At 35.8% G+C, this 24,306-nt stretch overlaps 1 protein-coding gene across 3 annotated transcripts in view; it reads right to left on the minus strand.

The window, feature by feature from the left end:
* Positions 1-5,370: 5,370 nt before the first annotated feature.
* The window catches only part of MORC3 (MORC family CW-type zinc finger 3), a 60,361-nt gene continuing 41,425 nt past the window's right edge, over positions 5,371-24,306 (minus strand). For all 3 annotated transcript variants that reach the window (XM_072614912.1, XM_072614914.1, XM_072614913.1), the window contains 7 exons: positions 17,346-17,468; positions 17,182-17,256; positions 13,122-13,170; positions 12,813-12,937; positions 10,502-11,351; positions 9,349-9,509; positions 5,371-6,948 (listed from right to left, as the gene is read on the minus strand). In XM_072614912.1, coding sequence (XP_072471013.1) covers positions 6,795-6,948; positions 9,349-9,509; positions 10,502-11,351; positions 12,813-12,937; positions 13,122-13,170; positions 17,182-17,256; positions 17,346-17,468 — 1,537 coding nt within the window. In that variant the 3' untranslated portion in view covers positions 5,371-6,794. The remainder of the gene's footprint in view (positions 6,949-9,348; positions 9,510-10,501; positions 11,352-12,812; positions 12,938-13,121; positions 13,171-17,181; positions 17,257-17,345; positions 17,469-24,306) is intronic.

Here is a 24,306-nt window from a genome sequence, read left to right on the forward strand (position 1 = left end):
AGACAATGTCTACTAAATTGTTGATAGGAATAGATTATAAAGAATGCTAAAGAACATAATTAGGATGAAATTAGGCAGAAGTCCATGTTTTTGACAGTGGCTACATGTACCTCCAGACAAACTGAGGCCTAGGAAAGACTTTAATTTACAAAGGCCAAGATCATCTACTACTTTATTCTGGGCCATCACCACTCATCTTGATTTTTGTCTGGTTCTTATGACTAGAGAGTGAGACTAACAACTCTGCCTTACTTAAATCCAGTTCATGTGCAAGTCAAGACATCACCCTCATAATGTCATTGGTCCAGTCTGAGAGCAAAAAAAGGACAAACAATTGTGTTGGTGTAAACTTCTATTTACACAGCCCAATTGTGTGAGATAATTTTCCCTAACCTTCCTCATCTTTCCTTTTGGTGTTTCTTTTAACGTCATCAAAACATAATAGAACTACTTCCAGTCTTCTAATTATATTCCCTCTTGAGCTCCCAGAGTACAGAGGCCAGAGGGAACACACGTATCACCTCCCCATATTAGAAGGTAAACAGTTTATCATCCATTTAGTCTTTTTTTATCATTGTTCATTGGTTTACCTTCATTTTTCTTGGCTCCTTTTTGCATTTTGAAATTTCTTTGCAGCTCTGGTATTTTCATCTGAAATGCTTGAAAGTCCTCTATTTCATGAAAGGTCCATTTTTTTTCCCTGTAAGAATTTATACTAAAGTTTGGCTGGGTCATTTATTCTTGGCTGCAAATCTATATTCTTTCATATTCCAAGAACTTTGCTCCTTTATGTTGAATCCTATGAATTCTGACTCCTCAGTATTTTCTTTATTTCTGGCTACTACCCATAATTTTTTCTTTCACCTGGAAGCTCTGGATTTTGACCATAGTAGCTCTAGGAATTGTCAATATGAGTTTACTTTCAGGAGGTGACTGGCTGATTCTATCTACTTTGCCCTATAGTTAGAAAATTTTTAAGATTTTTTGAAATTTGATGCCGTTTATTTTTTTAGGGGTGGAATAGAAGGTTATGGCATTCAGGTAGTCAATGATTCTTAAAATTTTTTCTCTTCAATCTGTTTTCCAGTTCACCTTTTTTTTTTTTGGCTGTGAAATTATCTTTTTTTCAATCATTTCACTTGATTTTCTTACATTTATATTGTCTCATAGAATCCTTAGCTTCTATTTGGTCCATTTTCCAGGAGTTTGTGGCTTTGGGTAGGTTCTGTATGTCTTGTGCCATGCTATTAATTCCCCTTCCATTTCTTTCATAGCCTTCATTCCTTTCCTGATTTTTTTCCTTTAATGTTCTTAAACTTAAAAAAATACAAAGAACTCTTGTTTCATCTCTTCCGGGAATTCTAGGTGAATGTGCCCAAGCTGTTTTTGGGGCTTTGCTTGCCAATGTATTAGAATTATTCACTTCTGTTTGTATACTAAGCATCTTTCTCATCATGATAGTTTTATGGTTGTATTTTCCTTTTGTTGTTCTTTCTTCCAGCGTACTAACTTCAGACTTTTTTTATTAAGGCCAGGTTGTGAGCACTTCTACAGGGAAAGTCTGAGATGGACCTGCTGCTACTTCCTCAGAGAATATTATTCCAGGATTTCAGGAAAAGCTCAGGCTACAGACCTACAAGCTTTCAGGGCTACCAGTGTGGCCTGATCTAGGGCAAAGTTTGATTTTTGCTCATCTGTACTTGATCTATTATCTAGAACTGGGTAGGGAGTAAATAAGAGCTGCCAGTTGGGACCTGTTCTTGTACCCTTTAGGCCCCTCTCTGCTGGATCTAGGACCTGTTCTTGCTTTGGTGCCCATTCCTGTGTTGTAATGCTGTGCTCTCCTGGCCAGACTCCATTCCCAGTGTCCAAATACCTGTTTCCCTACACAGACCTTGGTTGGAAAAAATTATAATTTTTTAAATTTCCAAATCAGGGATGTATGCAAAACAGTACATTTTGTAGATGAGCCTGAAAGCTCTAGAATGGAGTGTAGCTTGCTGTACTTTTTGCTACTGTCATCTTGACTTTTCTACACTTTGATGATTTCACCAGTTTTTGTGGACTGAATTATTCTTTCTAGATGTTTCTCATCTGTTGGTCCCAGCTTAACCTCCCTCACCTGACCTCCAGCCTCATCTCCAGCTATCTATTGGACATCTTCTAGATATTTTAAAGTCAACATATCCAAAACTGAAATCATTATCTTTCCCCCTCTTCTTAACTTCCAATTATCATGAAAGATGCCTCTATCCTCTCAAATCACCCAAGACAGGAACTTAGGTATCATCCTCAATTTCTTACCTGCTCTCACCCTCCATAATCCAGTCAGTTGCTAAGACCTGCCATTTCTCTCTTCTTGGCATTTCTCAGATATGCCCACTTCTATGACATTACTAATATTGTGGTGCAGACCCTCATAACCTCACACCTAGGCTACTGAAATAATTTGTTGGTAGTCTTTCCTCAAGACTCTCCCTACTCCAGCCCATCCTCCACTCAGCAGTAAAACTGATCTTCCTTAAGAGTGGTCGGACCGTGACAGTATTCACTCAACAAAACCCAATGGCTCCCTCTATCTCCAGAATAAAAATAAAATCCTCTGTTTGGCATTCAAAGCCCTTCAGACTTTCTTACACTTTACTCCCCTCCATATACTCAGCAATCTAGTGATACTGGCCTCCCTGCATACACCTCCCCATCACCTAACTGAGCATTTTCAGCCTATACCTGAAATTCTCTCCTGCTTCATTTCCCCCTCCTGGGCTTCCTTTACTTCTCTGCTAATATCCCTACTTCTGCATGAAATCTTTCCCAGTCCTCCTTAAATCTCAGTGCCTTTCCTTTGAGATTATCTGCAATTTATCTTGCTTGTCTTTAATCATCTGTTTATCTTCTCCCCCATGACAGTATGAGATCCTTAAGAGAAAGAACTGTTTTTTGCCTTTCTTTGTATCCTCCATACTTAGCATAGTGCCTAAGACATAGAAGGTACTTACTAAATGTTTCTCGACCTGACTTGTAATGTCTGAGTATTATTATAAGCCTTAAAAGGTAGGTTTGGACTTGGCAATTTTTTTCCTTTTTAAAAAATATACATATATTTTATTTCATTAAGCATTTTCCAATTACATGTAAAAAAATTAACATTCATGTCTTAAAATTCTGAATTCCACATTCTCTGTCCCACCCACCACTCCTCCAAAGCAAGCAATATGTTAATTATACATGAAGTCATGCAAAACATATTTCCATATTAGCCATGTTGCAAAAGAAAACAAATAAAATGAAGTTTTAAAAAGTATGCTTCAATTTGCACACAGAGCTCATCATTTTTCTCTCTGGAAGTAGACAGCATTTTTCAACATGGATTCTAAGGAAATGTCTTGGATCACTGTCTTGATCAGAGTAGGCAAGTCCTTCACAGTTGATCAGCCTTACAATATTGTAGTTACAGTGTACAGTCTTTCACTTTTTTCTGCTCACTTCACATCAGTTCATATAAGTCTTAGGTTTTTCTGATACCATCCTGCTCGTTATTCAGTTACAGTCATATACCACAACTTTTTCAGCCATTCCCCAAGGTCACAAGGTTTCTGAAGTTCATTGAGTATGAAAATGATACAGTCAGACTTATGCTTCAGGAATATTATTTTGGCAGCTATATGGAACACAGATTTGAGAAAGAGAGGCAATGAACAAGGTTAATGACCCTGTAAATTAATCTAGCTCACTCATTACCTCTCTTTCTCTGTAGACTTGGCAACACAATGGATATGTAGTAGTGTGAGAAAGGCATCATAAGCCTGAAATATTGTGTATTTAGGTGATGAAAAGTATACTAGTATCCTTTAAAGCCTAAATTTGCTTCTTTGCAACTTCTACCTGTTATTTCTATTTCTGATTTCTAAAACCGAAAAAATTAAGTCTGGTACACCCTTCAGATACTTGAAAACACCTATTCCATCTCCTCATACCCTTCTCAATGGCCCCCTAAATTCTATTTTCTAGGCTTAATATCTGCAATGTCCATGATGTTAAGGCCCTTTTCACCATCCTTGTTGCCCTCTTCTCAAAGATAGGGTTTTTATCTTATCAGAATCCTTCCTAAAATAGGGCTACTAGAAATGAATAGTACTCTACATGTGAGACCAAGGCAACATATGGAAGGACTACCACCTTCCCAGTGCTGGACGTTATGTTAGACTAAAGTCACGTTAACTTTTTTGATTTGCAATAGCACCTGTGATTCTCTGTTTGCAAGGTGGAAGACTACATTTGTTAATAATAATAAAAATCTATTTCCCACAATATTCTCCTCATAAGACCTATTAACCAGTATTGTTGAAGACACCAGTAAGATTACAATGATTGTTCATTTATTTGATGGTCCTGGAAGATATGTTGTAAACATAAAGTCTGGCCCATTCACAGAGACTAATTCAGTGTAGTGAAGAAATAGCGTAAGTCTCTTACAAAGAGTTATATCCCACCAAGAACCATTTTTCAATTAAGACACCCCAACAAATGTCAGATTTCTTAGGATAATGATAATGGTAACAGCTGGCATTACTTTTTCCTTTTGGAGGGGAAGGGAGCTAAAGGGAAGGCAGTTGGGGTTAAGTGACCTGCCTACAGTCACACGGCTAGTAAATGTCTGAGGACAAATTTGAACTCAGGTCCTCCTGACTTCAGGGCTGGTGCTATAGCCACTGAGCCACTCAGTTGCCCCAGCTGACATTTCTGTAGTCCCTAGTATGTGCCAGGCACTATAATATACTGTGCTAAAGCACTTTGTAAATGTTACCTTATTTGATCTTCACAACAACCCTGGGAGCTAGGTGCTATTATTATCCCCATTTTACAGTTGAGGAAACTGAGTCAAATAAGGTAAATGACTTGCCTGGAGTCACAAAGCTGGTAGGTGTCTGAGGCTGAATTGAAATCATGACTTCCTGACTCCAATTTTACCAAACTAATTCGTGTCTGTGTGTATGTGTGTGTGTGTGTGTGTGTGTGTGTGTGTGCGTGTACATGTGTGTATGTTGGGGGGGGAGCAGAAGGGGGGTTCCAGAGAAGAACACAAATCATAGCCCAGGTGAACAACCATTAGGTTGCCTATGTGATCTCAATCTGATTCTCTCAGGAGTTTGTTCCATTTCTTCTTGCTCACTCACTGTATTCCTGAAGTTTTTGAGCCGCCTCATTGTGTAGGTATCCTGTCTTAACAGACACTTAGAAGGCCAGATACAGAAGGCATTTGGTATATGATATCAGCCATAAACTGATCCCATCTCCTTTCATCCCCTTAAACAATTTCAACGAAGCCATCAGAAAGCCCAAAGTTAAGATCACTTCTAAAATAGCATCTGAAGTTAGCCATTATGTAGTTTATTACAAGCTTAAAAAAAAAAATGACCAATTACAAGTTTGACAGAAAACCTTTTTATACAAAAAATACACTTTTAATCACTTTTTGATTAACAACCAGATAATAACCAAATCTATTTACTTACTGCTTTTTTTGGGGGGGGGGGACCTTATGTACCATAAAAATTTTATTATTTTAATATGATCTACATGTATTTTAAACATACCTTATAAAAGTATTCTATACAAGTATTGAATTGTTCAAGAAAAAATAAAATAAATAATAAGTGATTTGAAAAAGCCCCACATTTTAACTGAGAAAAATATGGTTCTGAATTGTTTATATACACACATATGCTGCCATATGTAATAGAAACAGCCGTCTGTTAGAAATCCCACCAAAATGCAGCAAATACAAAGCATAATAATGCAGTAGGGTATGCAATGGTATAATACTAGAGCAGCAGTTCCAATTTAACCTAAAAAGGATGAATATATAAGTTGGTAACATAACTAAGAATGCAGTATTGCTAAAGAAGATCATCCAGCAAAGTTAAGGAGGAACCTAAAACAGGCTGCACAGAAAACTTCAAAAAAAAAAAAATAAATAGAAAATCGTACTTATTTTTTACAGGAAGACAAAAATGAATTTCTTGATGTTTATTAAATGTTTGATAACATGAACCCTCTTATTTTCTGATACTTAAGCTTATCTCTATATTTTTACATTAAAAAAACTCATCTGTAATTCAACATGATTGGCAATCTCTACAGGAGAAAATCCTAATACTGAAACTAAAATAGTACCAAAGTGAGGGAAACCTATATAACCACTATTATTGCTGCCTTGTTTTAAAGAATGTTCAATTTCAAGGATAGGAAGTCATCTAAAGGAAATCTAACAGCCATTTACTAAAGATGGTTCACAAAGCAGACACTAATTTTAGTCATAAGTAGGTAGATTAAAGTAAAAATTGCTAAAGATTCTTTATGTAAGAAAACTAAAAGGAAAAGTCCCCATTTAAATTGTGGCACAATCCTCATTTTAGGAAAAAAATATAATTTGAGGGACTGGAAAGATTGCACAAAGGTCTGAGGTGATCGGAAAAGCTCTTATGTGAGAACGCCTAAGTTCCCAACATCATCATAAAAAATATATGCAAGACTTAATTATAAATACATTTATATATGTAATACAATTTCTGGCTAAAGATCAACACCTTTCAGTATTTTTAAAAGTTATGACAGCATCCACAGCATTTGTGGGAATATTTGAGTGCATAGAATATGTATTTTTTCAGTAGGCATACAGATTACTTTAGTTTATTACCTTCTGTACCTTTAAAAAAAGAATAATATTGCCTACATTCTTGAAAACTGTACAACAGAAATACTCGGAAAATTATTTCACAGGAAAAAATATTTTACGTACTACCGATTTCATGCATTTGTTCAACAACCTGTCCTAAAATTTCATCAACTACATCAATATCATAATTTACTTGCTGTAGATCTAGATCAGGCATAATCGAAGCCAGCAGCTGACCCACATTAATGCGAAGGGATCGAAGTTTAAGGCTGCAAACACAGATATAAATCATATAAGTATATAAATCTTATCAACATGGATTTTAAGAATAAAGTGAAATATTAAAACGTACATTGTATATTTAATTAAGCCACTACAAGAAATAAATTGTAAAACAAAAGGAAAAGCTTCGTGTAAGTTCGGAAGATCAAACATAATGATTGTTTATATGCATTTAGGAATTGTAAGAAACAAGGGTTCTTAAGTTTGATTTTGCAAGCACTAATAAAGAGAACACAATATTTTAAGTCTGGAGAAACTCTTAACTTATGCAGATTAAAGGAGTGGTTATCTGCATGAATATTTTGGCAAGAGTCAGTCTTTCATTTACTAAGTTACAGAGCAGCTCCCAAGGATAAGATTCTAGATATCTGCACTCTTGACCATCTTACCAAATTTCAGTTTTTCTTCCACCTGCTTTTTTTTTCCTCCCTTTTTTCATTACTATGCCCCTAGGATCAATTCTTTTCTATTATGCTTTCCAGAAATGGCAAACAAGCCAAATTCTTACCAAGAACATACTCATTACATTCCATACCTTTTGGCTAGGATGGTAAAAATTTTTAGGTACATAAAATAGTATTACACTTTTCCCCTGGAACCCTTGTGGATTCTCAAACTCAGGAATGCTCAACTTTTTTTTGCCCATGGACAGTCTCGTGAATCTATGTATCTCTTATAAGAAAAAAGTTTTTAAAACTATGAAATAATAAATCAATTATACTGTTAAGTGTTACCAAAATATTTCTAAAAAATAAGATCAGAGAACTCTTTCTTCAACTAATATTTCTTAAGTGCCAATGTATACCACCATTCTAGGAACCTAATCAGTGTTTAAATACATCCTTTACCAAGTGTACATACGTATATGCATGTGTGTGTATACATATAAACACACACACACATACGTGTCAACTCCATTCCTCTAGGCCTTGCTATAATACATTTATTAACCTCATGATTTGTGCAAAAGGATAACAGTTTGAGGTGTTACCTTCCCAAAATAAAGTCTGTTCATTTTAAGTGGAGCCTTATCCATGTGCCTTAAACCATAGGGCAGATTAATGTGGGAAAATTAGATATTATGGCAGGCTGGGGGGGGCAGGATCTAAGGAATAAGGTTCCTTTTAGGTCCTAAAATTATTACATAGATTGGCAACTGCTCTGGCAGAACCATGGTTGGGATCAAATCCCACAAAGAGTGACAGAGCCCACATGCAGTCCTTCTGAACCAGAGTAATGTTCATGTTTGTCTAATGAAAAGATAGCCTTCCAAATAACTTGCTTGCTCAAAGGGAATTAAAATCTCTCTCTGGTAAGCAGTTAAACATTTTTTACACGAATATCTGTTTATTTCCTGGAAGGCCAGAGGACTAGGAAGGGAATGATAAGAAGGAAACAAAGGAATAAGAACATAGGAGCAGAAAGTGGCCTAGGAAAAATTAGAGGGATCCCAAAACCCGCTTATCTCAAATATAAAGCTTTGCCCATACTGAAGAATTTTAGAAGAAATACTTTTCTCAATCTACAGTGGAAAAGTTTTACGTATATTCCATGTTCTTAGAAGAAAGAGTTATAATTAAAAAAACAGCCAACAGGAAATAATTTTAAAAAAATAAAACAAACATCAGGAATGCTCCTCTCGTCACCTTACAGCCTTCAAGGTACAATATATCCCATCTCCAGAAAGCTTTCCTTTACTGTTATGGATGATCAATATCCTCATCAAATTCTTAACTAAGTTATAAATTTTCTTTTATCACGCTCTAAATTTTCTTCTAAATTCTTCATTTTGCCTGCTAAAGGAGATTCAGAGTAACTTGGAAAAAGAGAGTTTAAACATTCTTATTCTGTAGCTTCTGCAATCTATAGTGCAGAATGCTGGGCACATGAAAATTCAAAAGCTCCTGAATGACAAAGAAAAAAATCACCAGAGTATAGATTTAGAGCTGGAAGGAATCTAAAATATTATCTAGCCCAGAGGTGGGGAACCTGTGGCCTCTACATCCGCAAGTGTGACCCTTTGAATCCAAAGGTCACAAAACAAATCCCCTTAACAAAAGGATTTGTTCTATAAAACTTGGACTCAGTCAAAAAGCTGTACCCAAGGACCTAGCAGGCCACATGTGGCCTCCGGGCCGCAGGTTCTCCACCCCAGATTTAGTCCAACCTCTTTAACGATAAGGAAACGAAAGCCCAAGGAAGTAGTGAAGTGATTGTCTAAGGTCACACTGACAGTAAGTGGGAGAACAAGAATTTGAATGCAAGTCTTAAGGATTCCAAATCCAATGACCTTTTTAGTTTAAGCTTAATGGGTTTTTGCTATTACAGCTGCAAAAATAAGACTTACACACAAATGTGTTATTTAGTAAAGAGGTGCTCATTATTACCTTTCCCCATCAGAATAATTCACAGAAGGTTCAATGTTACTAGTTGTTGAATCATCTGATCTTGTCACTTGCGAAATTCTGGCTTTTAATTGTTCAATTTCCGTTTTGAGTTCTTCACATTGAAAGCCCATTTGTGATTTTTCCATTTCTAATAATTCCACCTAACAGAAATATAAAAATAAATGAACAGTCTATTTCCATAACCAAAAATGCTACAAAGCACAGATATAACCAATTTTATAAAACTATTGCAATCACAAAAAAGTTAGAAAGTGGTTAAGAGAAAAGGAATAACCTTCTATAATGGGAAGTTCCATAAATATTTAATAAATTAAATTTGCTGAGTATCAAATCTAAGCAAACAATCAATTAAAGTGAAAACTCATTAAAAATAAACACAATTTTCCTTAAGTCACATGGAAGGTTAAGAAGAGGAGGAGGGGAAGAACTAGAAAGGAAAGATAAATGGATATTATTAGTTTTTGTGCATCGTTGGCATAATAATATAAGAATAATTTTCTATAGAACACTTTAAAGGTTTGCAAAATGTTTACAAAAATTATTTTATCCTTACAATAACTCTAGGAAGTAGGTGCTATTATTATCCCCAGATAAGGAAAGTGAGGCAGACAGAGAAATGAAGTGATTCCTCAGGTCACACAGTTAACATGTACCCAAGGAGAGATTTTAATTTGGTCTTCCTAAGTCTAGCACTTTATCCACTGCATTGAGATTGAGAGAGAGAGAGAGATATATATATAGAGAGAGAGAGAGAGAGAGAGAGAGAGTGTGTGTATGTGTGTGTGTGTGTGTGTGTGTGTGTGTGTGTGTGTGTGTGTGTGTGTGTGTGTGTGTGTGTGTTATTTTGAGAGCCACTTGATAAATATAATGACAAAGTAGTTTTGGTCTTTGTATTATTTTAAATTAAATGTAGAACTACAGTTAGTGAGTAAGCATTGTAAGACAAGCACTTCAGAAATATACTAATGAATTACATTACATTAATTATTTTACATTACATTAATAATACAAGATTAGGAAAATCCCTAGTACTTTAAATTGCTCATTATGCTCTAAATCCCAAATAACTGCATTTGGATTTCTGCTGAGCTTATCCTATTGTTTTGTCTTCTTTATGTTGACTGTATCTTACCTCACTTTTATACTGGTCCCTTTCAACAGCGCATTTGTCCAGCTGTCTGAAAACATCATCAAGCTGCACAGCCATTTCATCCACTTCAGTTTTGTTCTCACGACTGGAACATTTACTACATTCAGCTTTTAAATTTTGCAAAGTGTTACAGTGTTCTGTCAGCTTTTCTATCTCCTTCAAAGTCTGCTCAAATTGAAATGCCATCTGATCTGGACTTTCAGAATTTCCATTAACATTTTCAAGTAAAAATGTAACATCAGTTTCAGTTGTTTGATTACAAGTTTCCTTTTTCATATATTTATCATTCATTTCAACTATCTTCATTTCTAATTCTTTCACTTTTCCCATTAACATTTCACATTGTCTTTTATAATTTTCTTTTTCTTCACTGACAAGCAGCAATTCATTTTTAAGTTCACTTAATTGGTATCCATTGTCATCTGCAACTGTATCAGATATATTCGGGGCGTACTGCTTTGCTTTGGCTTCTAAAGTGACTTGCTGCATACTGTCTTGGCCATCCATGTCATCTTCAAGAGTTTCTTCCTTTTTAACTGCTAGCTTTGGAACTTCAGTCTGTGTTCCAGCAGACTTCTGTTCACTATCACATCCAGAATTGGATACTGAACTGATTAGTGAACTATTTACCTCACAAGGTTCTCTGTCAGCAACATTCTCAAACTGAATATCACTTTGCTCTGTATGAATCTGTTCAGTTTTTACTATTGTAACATCAGCATCTACAGAAGGTTTGGGGGTACTGTTCTCTTCTAAGATAATCACATCATCATCATCATATTTTGTTATCTTTGCATTTGGAGGAGTCAAACCACCAGATCTCCGTTTTAAGCTGGAAAAAGATAAATTGTTTGGTTGTGTATGTGTGTTTTAAGATAGAATATGGAAAGTTTGTGTCAATTAAGTAATTTTATTTAATGAATATTCTATCACTCTAACTGGACAATCTAAAAGTTTCTGCAAAAACTGCTTTAGGGATAATGCATTAATGTCATATTAAACAGCACTGAAAAGTGGAATGTTTTTTTAAAAATTAAGGCAGCATTTTTAAAGGGGCCAATTTCCTCAAATTCTATAAGCATTGGAGCTAGAAGTAACCCTTAAACATCAACTAGATCAATCCTTTCTTTTACCAGGTGAAAAAATTGAACCAAGACAGATTAAATAATTTCCCCCCAGTTTTCTACCGCGGAACGAGATGAGTTTCAATTGGTAGCCTTTAATTCAAATACTGTAAAATGAGCTGAAGAAGGAAATGGCTAACTATTCCAGCATCTTTGCCAAGAAAATTCCCCCAAAAGGAAGTCACATAGAATCAGATATAACTGAAAAGACAAAACAACGGCAAAAATGTGTATCTTTACACACACATATCCACACATCGTTTTGCCATTTCCTTCTACATCTACTCTACTTGTAATCTCACTGTATCAGGAAAAAGTGGCCCTCTTCTTACCTCCCTCCCTTCACCTCCCCCCTTCAGCATGTTGGGTAGATTCCTTATGGCAAATTTATAGAAATTCATGAATTCATAAAGGTAGGATGGACAAATGGATATTTTGTGATATGTGTCATTAGAGAGTTAATCCACAATGATGAGATCACAGATCTACTGAGTAAACTTCTATTTCAAAGTTCATGCAAAAACCAACAGTCCCTTGTTGCTTGTGGCATCAAGATCAAGATCCTTAACAGCTGTCTCAAACTGCATTAAGAGGACCCTTCCCCCTCAGTAGGTGCTACCCCTCACACACTACCTCTACTTATTTTCATATCTTTGGCTCACACTGTCATCAGCAGTGATACCATTAACTATCCATGGAGGCCTGGATGAAGTCCCACATATTCCATTAAATCCTTCTGTAGAACTCTGACTGACATTATCCTATCTCTTCTCAATGACCATCAATTCTACACCACAAAATTGTACTGTTATTCTTTACTTATTTCTTGTTCTTAAATCTGTGGTTCCTAATCAAGTTGCTACATGAGGCTGTCTTAAAGTACTTTTACTCCCTATAGTATACAGCACATAAAAAGATACTGAATGTGTACATAAATGCTAACAAATCAGTCAGCAATATATACACATAAAATTGATATTAATCTAAGTACCGTGGTCTAATTTTACTAAAGAGGAAAGAAAACTTTTAGAAATTAGACAAATACTATGTAATTTGTATTCATTATAAGATTTCACACAAATACAACTGGAAGTATATTATTGCCCAAAGTAGCAATGAAAGATTATTCTCATAATTAAGGAAAAAAATACAACTTACTAAAAACTAACCTGTTGTTGTCAAGATCCGATTGAGATGACAGAAGTGATCTTGGAACACTTTCCTTCACTGGAGTGGTGAAGTCTTTATTTGAAGAAACAGGGTGGCTTTTCATGAAAAATAATTCATTACAAGGCTGCAGAAAGATTAGAATTTTCTTAGGTAGTATACTGGGTTACTATGTTACCACAATATAAAATTTTTTTTAAAAAGGAATAAAATGGTTTTACATTTTTTGAAAAGTCGCAAAACTACAGATTAAAACCAAAGTTGAAAATATTTCTCTATATAAATCATCATTCCAAACTATATTTGGTTACCTGAGTTAGATTAAACTCCAGTCGTTTCATCTTGATTTTTTCTTTATCTCTTAATATTGGAAGGAAAATGAACAAAAATTAAAAATCTAAATGAAATGATCCAAGCAATAGTATGCCCTAACAATACATATTGCGATCTCATCTTGTAGCACACAAGACCAATTAGGCATATACAAAAAAAGCATAATCAAAGCTTATCTAACTTCAGTTTCTTCCTAGAAAAAGTCCCAATATTTAACAATACAACATAAGATAAATTATAGTAAAGACTCTAACTTGGATTTCACATATTTGAAATCTGAATTTCATCAAGGCTGGCTAAGTTCCAGGGACTATACCTAACTAAGGCTGATGAGAAGGTATTGTCAAGTGCCTTTAAAAATCTAAATCAAAAAGGCTTTAAACCAAAAAAGGATAGAGGAAGGAAAATATTACATTGCTTATTTGCCAAGCTAGAAAGAATGCAATAAAGGAAGAAGAAATGATAGCGTTCTGGGTTAAGACATTCATTTCAAAGGTGACAAAATCCAAGAAAGGAGACAGTAATCAAATCTCTGGCTTCAAATGAAGATACACAAATGCCCAAAGTATGGGCAACTGCTAAAAGGGAGCTAGAAGTCCTAATGAGAGGGAAAAGTTGACCTCATGGATAAATAAACAAGATTTTGGTGGAATGAAAATCATGATGAGAATATGGCTCTGGAATAAGTTATGTCTTATTCAAACATAGTTTATAAAAAGTAGGAAGAATAAAAATAATTCATGTTGTATGTTAAAAAGCTAATTCCTTTATTAATTCAAGAAAATCCAATAAAAAAAGAAAGAAAGCCATTTGGGTGAAGATCAATGGTAAGAGAAAAAGAAGTGATTGTCAGGTAAAAAAATTATTAGCTTGGTACAGAGGTATGATATTGCAGTGCTAGAATATATAAACATCTGCAGATATTCTTTCTGCCAAAAGCAGAGCAGCTAATAACAACATGCTTTTAAAAGTGAAAGAACTAACAAAGAAAATTCTATATTGAATATGATTGTCACCAACAGGGAAGAACTGAGTGCTGGGGTAGAAATGATGAAAACGTTAGGAGAAGTGACCACTCCCTTGTACAGTTTGATAGCCTGGCCTAGTCTGATATACAGATTTCATGAAAGAAGATTTCAGAAGGTTCCATATTAAAATTCTATAGAAGACAACCCTGCAGGGCTGGGAAATTCAAGTAATGAAATTCTAAAGACAAAAATGGAAAGAATTCCAATGCAAATGAAAAAAAGTTATCTAAGAGTCTAATATAGCTGCACAAGGAAATCACAAACCAATTCATATTTTAAAAATATATGTGAAGAAGATAAAGAAAGGCAGGTCACAGAGGATGAATATAAAGGCCTTTAAAAATAGTACCAGGGATGCTAAAGCTTAGAATGAATGAGCTAAAGGTTGTCAAAGGAAGCTAAGAAAAAAAAGAAAAGTTTGTTTATTAATCTATACTAAGGGGGAAAAGGAGGATGAAAAAGTGGATGTTATCATAACTGCCAAAAGTGGAAAGGCAGAATGATCATGTTAATGTCCTTCTTGCCCTTGACAAATTCATGTCACCTGAAACCCACAAGATACACTAGAATTAAGGAAGTGATAGATCTATATCTACTCTCCCAGGAATGGATTCTCTACTTCCATCTATATCCATTCTCCCAGGTCTGTAATCTCAGCATTATCACTACTCACTGCTTATCGACACATGTTTGATCAGTTGCCCTTCTAGCTTCACAATATCTCCTGCACGTAACCCCTTCTTTCCACTCACAAAAGCATCATGTCTCACATAGATTATCTCAACATCCTCCTAACTGGTCTCCCTGCCTCAAGTCACTCACTATTCCAAACAGTCCATCCTATGCAATGCTGCCCAAGTAATATTCCTTAAGTATAGGTCTAACTATATGGCTCTTCTATTTATTCAACTTCAGTGGCTTTCTATTGCCTCTAGCATAAAATATAAACTTCTCTCCAGCTCTTAAAGCCTTTCATAATACTAGACTATCTTTATAGCCTCAATAGCTTCTCTCTCTCTCTCTGTGATCCAGTCTTCTCTTTATCCCTCCTATACAACACAACTCCCATTTCTATCACCTTCCTCTGGACATCCCACATACCTAAATATGAACTCCCTCTTTACCTCTATCTGATTTTGTCCTTCTCTTTCCTCAAGATGCTGCTGAAGCACTTTCTGCAAAAAGCCTTTTCTAATCTCACCAAACTGCTAGTGTTTCTAAATCACCATGCATTTAAATAACTTTATATCTATTAGGACTTATTCTTTTTTTATCTTCATTCGTACTTGTTTTCGCCAATGTAAGATCCTTGTGAGAAAAGCTGGTTTCATCCACTGATCTGGAGTGAAAGGAGTAGAACAAAGGAAAACAATTTCCATGGTAACAACAACATTCTAAAGACAGCTTTGAAAGACAACATTCTAACAACTCTGATCAATGCAGTGACCCGCCATTATTCCAGAAGGCCAATATTCATGAAGCATGCTACCCACCTCTTAAGAGAAAGGCAACAGACTCAAAATGCAGAATGAAGCGTATACATTTGGATACTGCCAACGTGAGAATTTGTTATAAGGTTTTTGGTTTTTTTTCTTTCTTTCTTTTGCTTCAGTGGAGATAAAGGGAAGGTGAGAGAGTGAGAAAATATATGCTTTTTAAATGAAAAAACTTTAAGAAAAAAAATTTACAGAGAACACTGAAAAGGATAGCTAGCACACTGAATCCTAGCAAGGACGCAGAGAAATCTTGAGAAGCTTGAGTACCGGGCTAATTCTGTGATAAAATTCAACTGAGGCTAATGTAAAGTCATACAAGCTCAGTTGAAATAATCATCTTCTTAAGTCCATGATGCATGATTGGACAGCAGTTGAAAATATCTAATTGTTTGAACTGACAACAAATCTGACAAGTCAGCAGTGTTACATGGGTCAGCAGTATTACATGGTAGCCCAAAAAGCTAACATGATCTTGGGCTACACTGACATGCATAGTTTACAATAGAGGGGTGAAACTTCCACTGTACTCTGCCCTAGTCAGATGACTTACATGACACTGTGCTCAACTCTAGAACAGTTTAAGAATGCCATTAATAAACTAAAGAGCATTCACAGCAAGGCACGAAGGGTAGTGAAGTGCCCAGAGTCCATCATATAAAGATTAATTGAAAGAACTGGGTTATGTTTATCAAAGAAAAGAACAGACTCAAGAGGGCCACGAGGGCTGCCTTCAAATATCTGAAGGACTATGGGGAAGAGAGCATCATTAGACTTGTTATGAGGCCCTAGAAGCAATGAGTAAAATTTACAAAGGTCAAGTTTAGACATAATGCCAAGAAACATACATCCTAAAAATCAGAGCTATCCCAAAGTGGAATAGATTATTTTAGGAGGCTGAAAATTCTCCCTTATTGGAGATCTTCAAACACAGGCTAGATGACTATTTGTAGCATATATTGGATTGATGAGGATTGATGAGACTAGATGGCTACCTGAGGTCCCTTCCAACTCTAAAAATGTATAATTTTGTCAATTAACCCATCTAAGAAGGAAAATTAGTAGTGTAAAAAAAAGATTCAAAGCACAAATTTAAATTACCCTGATAGCAGTGTGTGCGCACGCACACACGCACACACACACACACACACACTTTTAAGTAAAAGAAGTCAAAACCATGTCATATTATATAGAAGCTTCTAAGAGTTATAGTAGTCAGGAAATCCTTTACCAACTGCAAAAAATAACAAGTGCAGGAAGCTGCTGCCACAATTCTCTGCCTTAAAGCTCAGCTGATACTGCCAATCATGGAAAAGACCAGAAAAAATACATTCTTCATCAATTAATTATTGTTTGACTTTGAATAGCATTTTCAGTAGACATGGGACAACTTAAGATTAATCTAAATGCCAAATTTTCAAGTCCAATGTTTTTCATGGAGCAGGTCATAAACAAATGCTGTGACCAGAACAGGCATTTAAATTTCTTTGTTGTCAAGGCACTGGTATACTGCTTACTTTTTTTTGTAGGTTTTTTCATACGTGGGATGCACCAAATCATCATCTTCAGGTTCTTCTGGTACAAGGCAACTCCTATTTAGAAAAACAAATGGTAAAAATCAATAGTACCTTTTCACACATGTTCACCTCCATTACAAACAAAGCCTACAAACTAACTCTACCTGAATTGAGGGTCTGGGTTCAAGGAGCAATACCATTTTTCAGGAAGGTGATCTATTCCATCTGGTAGTTTTCGCCATTTTAGGCAGGAATCACATTGAACCCATGTCTGGTCAGGCCGTTTCCTGTAAAATTAACACAAAATCTTGGTATGAGAATTCAGCTACCTGATAACAAGTTACCTTTTTACATTTTAATTTTCTTCATAAAATGGTGCTATTCTCCTTGAAATTTTCCCAAATTCTAACTCAACAATTTTAGGGCAAGTCAGTCAGGTGAAAGGTCTACCAAAGTGAAGAGGTTCAAAATACAGTTCAGCCAAAAGACTCCATCTGGTGTCATATTAACACCATAACTAAGTATGGAAAGGCTCATTACCACTAAAATGACTACTAGGTGATGAATTATTTAGCCATGGCAAGCAAATAAAAATAGAAAATCGTCCTTAAGCTGAATGTCCTCCTCTTTATTGCCAAAGTGGCAGTAGGAAACATGAAAGTACTTTTTGGTACTCTAAATTATGGGCTTTTGTCTAACAACCAATAAACTGATGTATTTCTGGAAGAAATGAACCATATCAGTACTACTACTAATAATAATAATATGGATGAGTTACAGGTTAATGGAAAATTAGCTCACTAATTTTTCTTGAAGAGGGGAATAAGAAAACTGGCAGTTAATTTCATACTGTTCCTCAAAGGCAATAAAATCGTTTCATGAGACAAAGTCACCAGTGACCTCTAAACTGCCCAATCCAGTTACCTTTTTCTCAAATCTCATTCTTCTCAACTTCTTGGCAATCTTTGGTACTTTTGATACTTTCCTCCTTCACAGTTTTCAAGACATCTACCACTCTCTCCTAGTTGTCCTCCTACCTTCAGACGATCTCCATTGCTGGGTCCTCATCTACATCAAGTCCTCTAACCACAGGCAGCTCACAGAGTTCTGTCCTGTGCTCTCTTCTCTTCTGCCTCTGTAAAGCAGACATTTCGAACAGGATGTCCCGGAGACATCTTAAACTCAACATGTTCGAAAGTGAACTTGTTTTCTCCAAATCTTTCTCCCCTATACTTCCCTCCTAATTTCCCTATTTGTACAGAGGGCAAATTCATCCTCCCCATCCCTCCGCCTCACAATCTAGGTGTCATCTTAAACTCTCCATGATCTCTAACCCCCCTTCCCCTTATTGAATCTGTTGCCAAGGCATGTTGATTTCACTTTTGTACCAGTTCTCCTCTATCCTGCCACCATTCCTTTGCAGGTATTCGTCATCTCAAACCTGGACAATTGCAATAACCTGCTTGAGGGTCAGCCTGCCTCCAGTCTTCTCTTCACTAGACAGAAGCCATCCTACTCTATTCAACTACTTAAATAACTTTCCTGAAGTAGAGGTTTGACAACCCTTCCTTCCTCCCTTTCAATAAACTCCACCAGTTTCCTATTGCCTCCAGTAACAAATACAAAAGGCTCTGTTTGGCATTCAGTGCTCTTCACAACCAAGCACCCTCCTACCCTTCCAGACTTCTTAAACTTTAGTCCTCATCACTTATTTTTTGATCCAGTAACACTGGCATCCTTACTGGGTTTTTCATGTTTATGCTTTTACTTTGAGTTTTTATTTCAGTGTACTCACAGTAGTTGAATACAAAAGCAAAGCCAGCATGTTTCTCAAATTCTATCAGATCTGAGGGAATTTTGATAAACAGAGCCACAATACAACCTAAGCTAGTTTTAAGTAATGCTAACTTATTTAAATAGTATGTTTTTTTCACAAATGGAATTAAGAAAGAAGAAACACATTATGTAAATATATGTATGTATACATACATATACACATAGGCAGATTTACTTTTATTTTTTAATTTATTTTTCAATTTTTGTTTAATTTTCAGTTGCAAATTCTCTCCATCCCTCTCACCCCTCCACCACTCATTGAAAAAGGTAAGCAATTTAATAGCAGTTATAGATGTAAAATGATACAAAACATATTTCCATATTAGCCATTAGAATAAAAGCAAGAACAATAAAGTTTAAAAAATTATACTTCATTTTGCATCCTGAGTTCATCAGTTCTCTCTCTCTGGAAATAGACTGTCTTGGATCATTGTATTGATAAAATAACTAAATCTTTCATGGTTAACGATCATTATGATATCGCTGTTACTATATATTACGTTCTCCTGGTTCTATTCACTTCACTTTGAATCAGTTCATGTTTCCCCACGTTTTTTTCTGAAACCATTCCTCCATCACTGTTTCTTATAGCACAACAGTACTCCATCACAATCAAATACCACAAATTGTTTAGCCATGACCCCACTTGACAGTCACTCCCTCAATTTCTAGTTCTTTGCTAATGCAAAGAGAGGATGGCTCTGGAGGATGAAGTGAGGCTGGTAACCTTGCACAGCCCTCCCTCGCTCAAATCAAAGTCAACTGCAAGTCATATCATCATCTCCCTGATCCTGATATCACGGTCCTCTTCAAAAACAAAGGACAAACACAACTGCAAAGAGAGCTGCTACAAATATTTTTGTACATATTGGTCCTTTTTCTGTATCTTTGATATCTTTGGGATCTCAGACCTAGTAGTGGTATTGCTGGGTCAAAGGGTATGTACAGTTTGATAACCCTTTCGTCATAGTTCCAAATTGTTCTCCAGAATGGTTGAAACCAGCTCACAACTCCACCTGCAGTGCATTGGTGCACCTATTTATCCACATGCGTGCCAATGTTTGTCCTTTTCCTTTTCATTCACGTTAGCCAATCTGATAGATATAAGGTGGCACCTCAGAGTTGTTTTAATTTTCATTTTTCTAATTGTGAGTTTGAACTTTCTTTCACATAACACATAGCTTTGAGTTCTTAAGAAAAATGCCTATTCATATCCTTTAACCATTTATCATTAAGGGAACAGCTCTTTAAAAATAAATTTGACTTAGTTATTTGAGAAATGAGGCCATTAGCAGAGAATTTTGCTGAAAAAATTCTGATATTATATCATTGTCTATGGTACCTATCAGCAAAATGTAGTTTCCCTTATCTTTTTTAATTAGATCTATTTTTTTTTGTACTGACTAGCTAGCCCAGCTAGTGATAGCTAGCTAAACTCAGCCTTTTTTACATTACCTGAAGCAGAATAAATAGGCCCCTATTTTAATTCTCTGATTATCTTTCTATTTCAAATCTGTTTCTTGGAAACAACATATTATTGGATTCTGGTTAGTTTCTAATCCATTCTGCTATTTGCCTTTGTTTGATGAGTGAGTTCATCCCATTCATAGCTAAAATTATTGTGTATTTCCCTCCACCCTCTTTTATTCAGATCTTTCAGTCTGTCTTTCAACCGAGTACCTCTGGAGAAGTCTTGTTTTGCTTCTGGTCACTGCCTCTCTTAATCTTCTCTCCTTTCTAAAAATACTTTATAGGTCAGAGTTGAGGAAAAATGGTTTGTAAAAAAAAAAAAACTGGCAATAATAAACCTTAGTTTTAAAAAATGCAGTAATAAAGCTTAAAATAAAAACATTGTTTTGCCTCAAAAGGCAAGACAGGACTTTACATTTTTTTATTGATGTCTTGTGTAGAGATATCTGTTGTGAATTTTTTCTTCTTAATCATCAGTTTCTCTTCATCTTCTAGGTACACTGGTCTTTTTTATAATTTTATATGAACAAAATTGTCAGTTTCATCTTCTGTTATCTCCATGAATCTCACTATCTCTCCATTCTTTGCTAGTTTTAAAATATGACCTTTTACATAAAGGTGTGGCTTATCCATTTAAAGCTGATACTGTAGCACGCTGTAAGATGCTAGTCTAAAACTTTCAGCCCAACTTCTTTTTGCTAGTAGTGCTTGTTGAATAGGGAGTTCTTTCTTTAGAAATTACCTGCCTAATTTTTCTAGCATTCGCTTTCTTATTTACCTTTTACTCCTGTGTTTCTCCCTCCTGATTATTTTTACCTCCTTAGAGATCTTTGCCCCTAAAATTATTCTGTCCACAGCTTCATTCATTCCTCTTTGCCACCTCTGTCATAGACTATGCCCTACTAGGTCTTGGGGTTTTCTTATTCTTCTGATTAGCCTCTCACCAATCACTATTTCAACAGAGGGCACAGGTTATGAGTCAGTTATGTTGAGATGATCTCAAATGGCAGAACATCCAAACACTTAAAAGAAAAGTTAAATGAATTAAAAGAGGAAAAAGACAGCAAAACTATTCTTAGTAGGGGACCTCAACTTTTCCCTCTCAAAATGAGACTTTATGTCATTATAAGAAAAAACTTGCACTGGAAAAGGCAAGTATGGACTAGAATCTCCAGTTTGGAAGGAGTAGTTTACACTACATTACGTAACGATCTGTGACACAGTACATACTAAATCTCTGATTTCCCTGGTAGAAAATAAATAAAATGATGAAAAAATTCCTTCTACCAAAACAGGTTGGCACCTTCTCTTCAATTTACTGTCTTAGAGCAAAGGTGGGAAACCTGTAGCCTTGAGGCCACATGTGGCCTAGGTCCACAAGTGCAGTCCTTTAATTGAATTCAAACTTCACAGAACAAATGCTCTTAAAAGGATTTGTTCTGTAAAACTTGGAATCATTCAAAAGGCTGCAGTTGAGGACCTAGGAGGCAGCCACATGGGGCCTAGAAGCCACAGGTTCCCCATCTCGGTTTCAGAGAGTTGCTCAGTGTACTAAAAAGGTTCACAGAGTCAGTACGTGTCAGAAGCAGGAGGTAAACATAGGTCATCTTCCTGGTGGCAAGGCTGGCTCTCCAAACACTTCATCATATTGCTTCCCTCCCATGAAACAATGTGGTAGTGATAAGAGATAATGCATATTTTAATAAAAAAAGATGAAACCACACAAAAAACCTATGACAAGAAAAAGTTTTGATTATTTTCAGGCAATAGTAAGATATAGGCATATTGGAATACTGTTATTCCAAAGTTTCAAAGTCTTCCCTAAAGGCAGTGGTATAGTAGAAAAAGCAATGGATTGGGAGCCAAGAGAGACAAGAATTCAGATCCAATCTGCCAGTTACTAACAATGTAACTGTAGATAAGTGACAACAGCTTAATCCTGTTACTAGCTCCATCACAGGGTATTTGTTACAACTAAATGAGAAAATTAATATATTCTGCAAACCATATCAATTTCAGTTAATAACTTCTATAGATCAAATTTCACCAAAATCTGAATAACAACTGAGAAGTTGTGATTCTCTGCAACATCTGCAACAGGAAATTACTTGAAGGTAGAAACTAATCAGAAACCAATATCAGAGAAGGAAATGGCCACCACTTCAGTATCTTTGCTAAGAAAACTCCAAATATGGTCATGAACAGTCAGACAGGATTAAAAGGACTAAACAACAAAAGAAACCGATTTATAATAATAAAAAAAAAGTTGTTAAGCACTAATATAAAGACTGGTTCAAATTCATTTTTGTAGAGTATTATAAGGTGTTTATCAATGTCTCCTCTTCTAGACCACTCCTTATCATGGTGGAGGGGCTTGCACAGCTCAATGAAACTGTGTGCAGGGTTACCGAAGATGGACAGGTTATAATGGAAAGTTCTGACAAAAGGTTAACCACTGGAGAAGGAAATGGCAAGTCATTTTAGTATCTCTGCCAAGAAAACCCCATGGATAGTATTAAAATGATAAAAGATATAACACCAGTAGACAAGCCCTTCAGGTTGGAAGATGTCTAACACATTACTGGGGCAGAACAGAGGATATCTGCAAGAAGCTGCAAAAGAGAATGAAATAGTTGGTCCAAAACCAAAAGGAAGCTCAGCTGCAGATGTGTCTGATAATAAAAGGCAAGTCCAATGAATTGGTACAATATTGGTAAAAACCAGTATTGTATAGGAATATGAAATGTAAGCTATATGAAACAAGGTAAGTTGGATGTGGTCAAACAGGAGATGAAAAGATTTACACATTGACGTCTTGGGTGCCAGTAGATTTAAATGGGAAGGAATGGTTGAACTTAATTCAAGTGATCATTATATGTAATCCTGTGGGAAAGAATGCCTTTGAAGAAATAAGAGAAAAACAGTACTAGGGTACAGTTTTTACAAAAATGACAGAATCTTTATGTTTGAATCCAAGGCAAACTGTTCAACATCATGAGAACATAACTCTGTACTCTAATCACTAATGCCAAATAGGACACAGTTGATCAGTTCTGTTCAGACCTACATCTTCTAGAAATTACATCAAAAAAGATGTCATATTCATCATAGGGGATCACAATGCTAAAAGAGGAAATCAAAAGGTAACTGGAATAACATAGAAATTTGGCCCTGGAGTACAAATGAAGCAGGGAAGAGACTAATACACTGTGTCAAGATAACTCACTGGTCACATCAAAAACTTTTTCAACAACCCAAAAGACAACTGTACACAAGGACATCACCAGATGACCAATATCAAAATCCGACTGATTTGTGGTCAAAGAAGGAGAAGCTCTATCCAGTCAGTTAAAACAAGATCTGAAGTTGATTGTGGCTCAGATGATGAACTTTTTATTGCAAAGTTCAGACTTAAATTAAAGAAAGTAGGAAAAACCATCAGCCCACATAGGTATGTCCTAAATAGCAATCCTTATAATATGAAGTGGAAGCGAGAAAGACAATATGAACTGACGGTGATGGAGAGATTTAAGGGATTAGATCTGGTAGACAGAATGCCTACAGAACTGTGGGCAGAGGTTCACAATACTGTAGAGGAGGCAACAACAAAAAACATTCTAAGGAAAAAGGAGAGCAAGAAAGCAAAATGGATGTCTGATGAGGCTTTACAAATAACTGAGGAAAGAAGGAAAATAAAAGGGAAAGCAAACAAGGAAAGAATCTCAGCTGAACCCAGCTGAACAGAGAATTCCAGAGAAGAGTAAGAAGAGATGATGGTTACAGGTTACTGATTTAGAGCTAGACATCCTCGAGAATGAA

Source organism: Notamacropus eugenii, chromosome 5, assembly GCF_028372415.1.
Source record: "Notamacropus eugenii isolate mMacEug1 chromosome 5, mMacEug1.pri_v2, whole genome shotgun sequence".
In the NCBI taxonomy this organism is placed as follows: Eukaryota; Metazoa; Chordata; class Mammalia; order Diprotodontia; family Macropodidae; genus Notamacropus; species Notamacropus eugenii.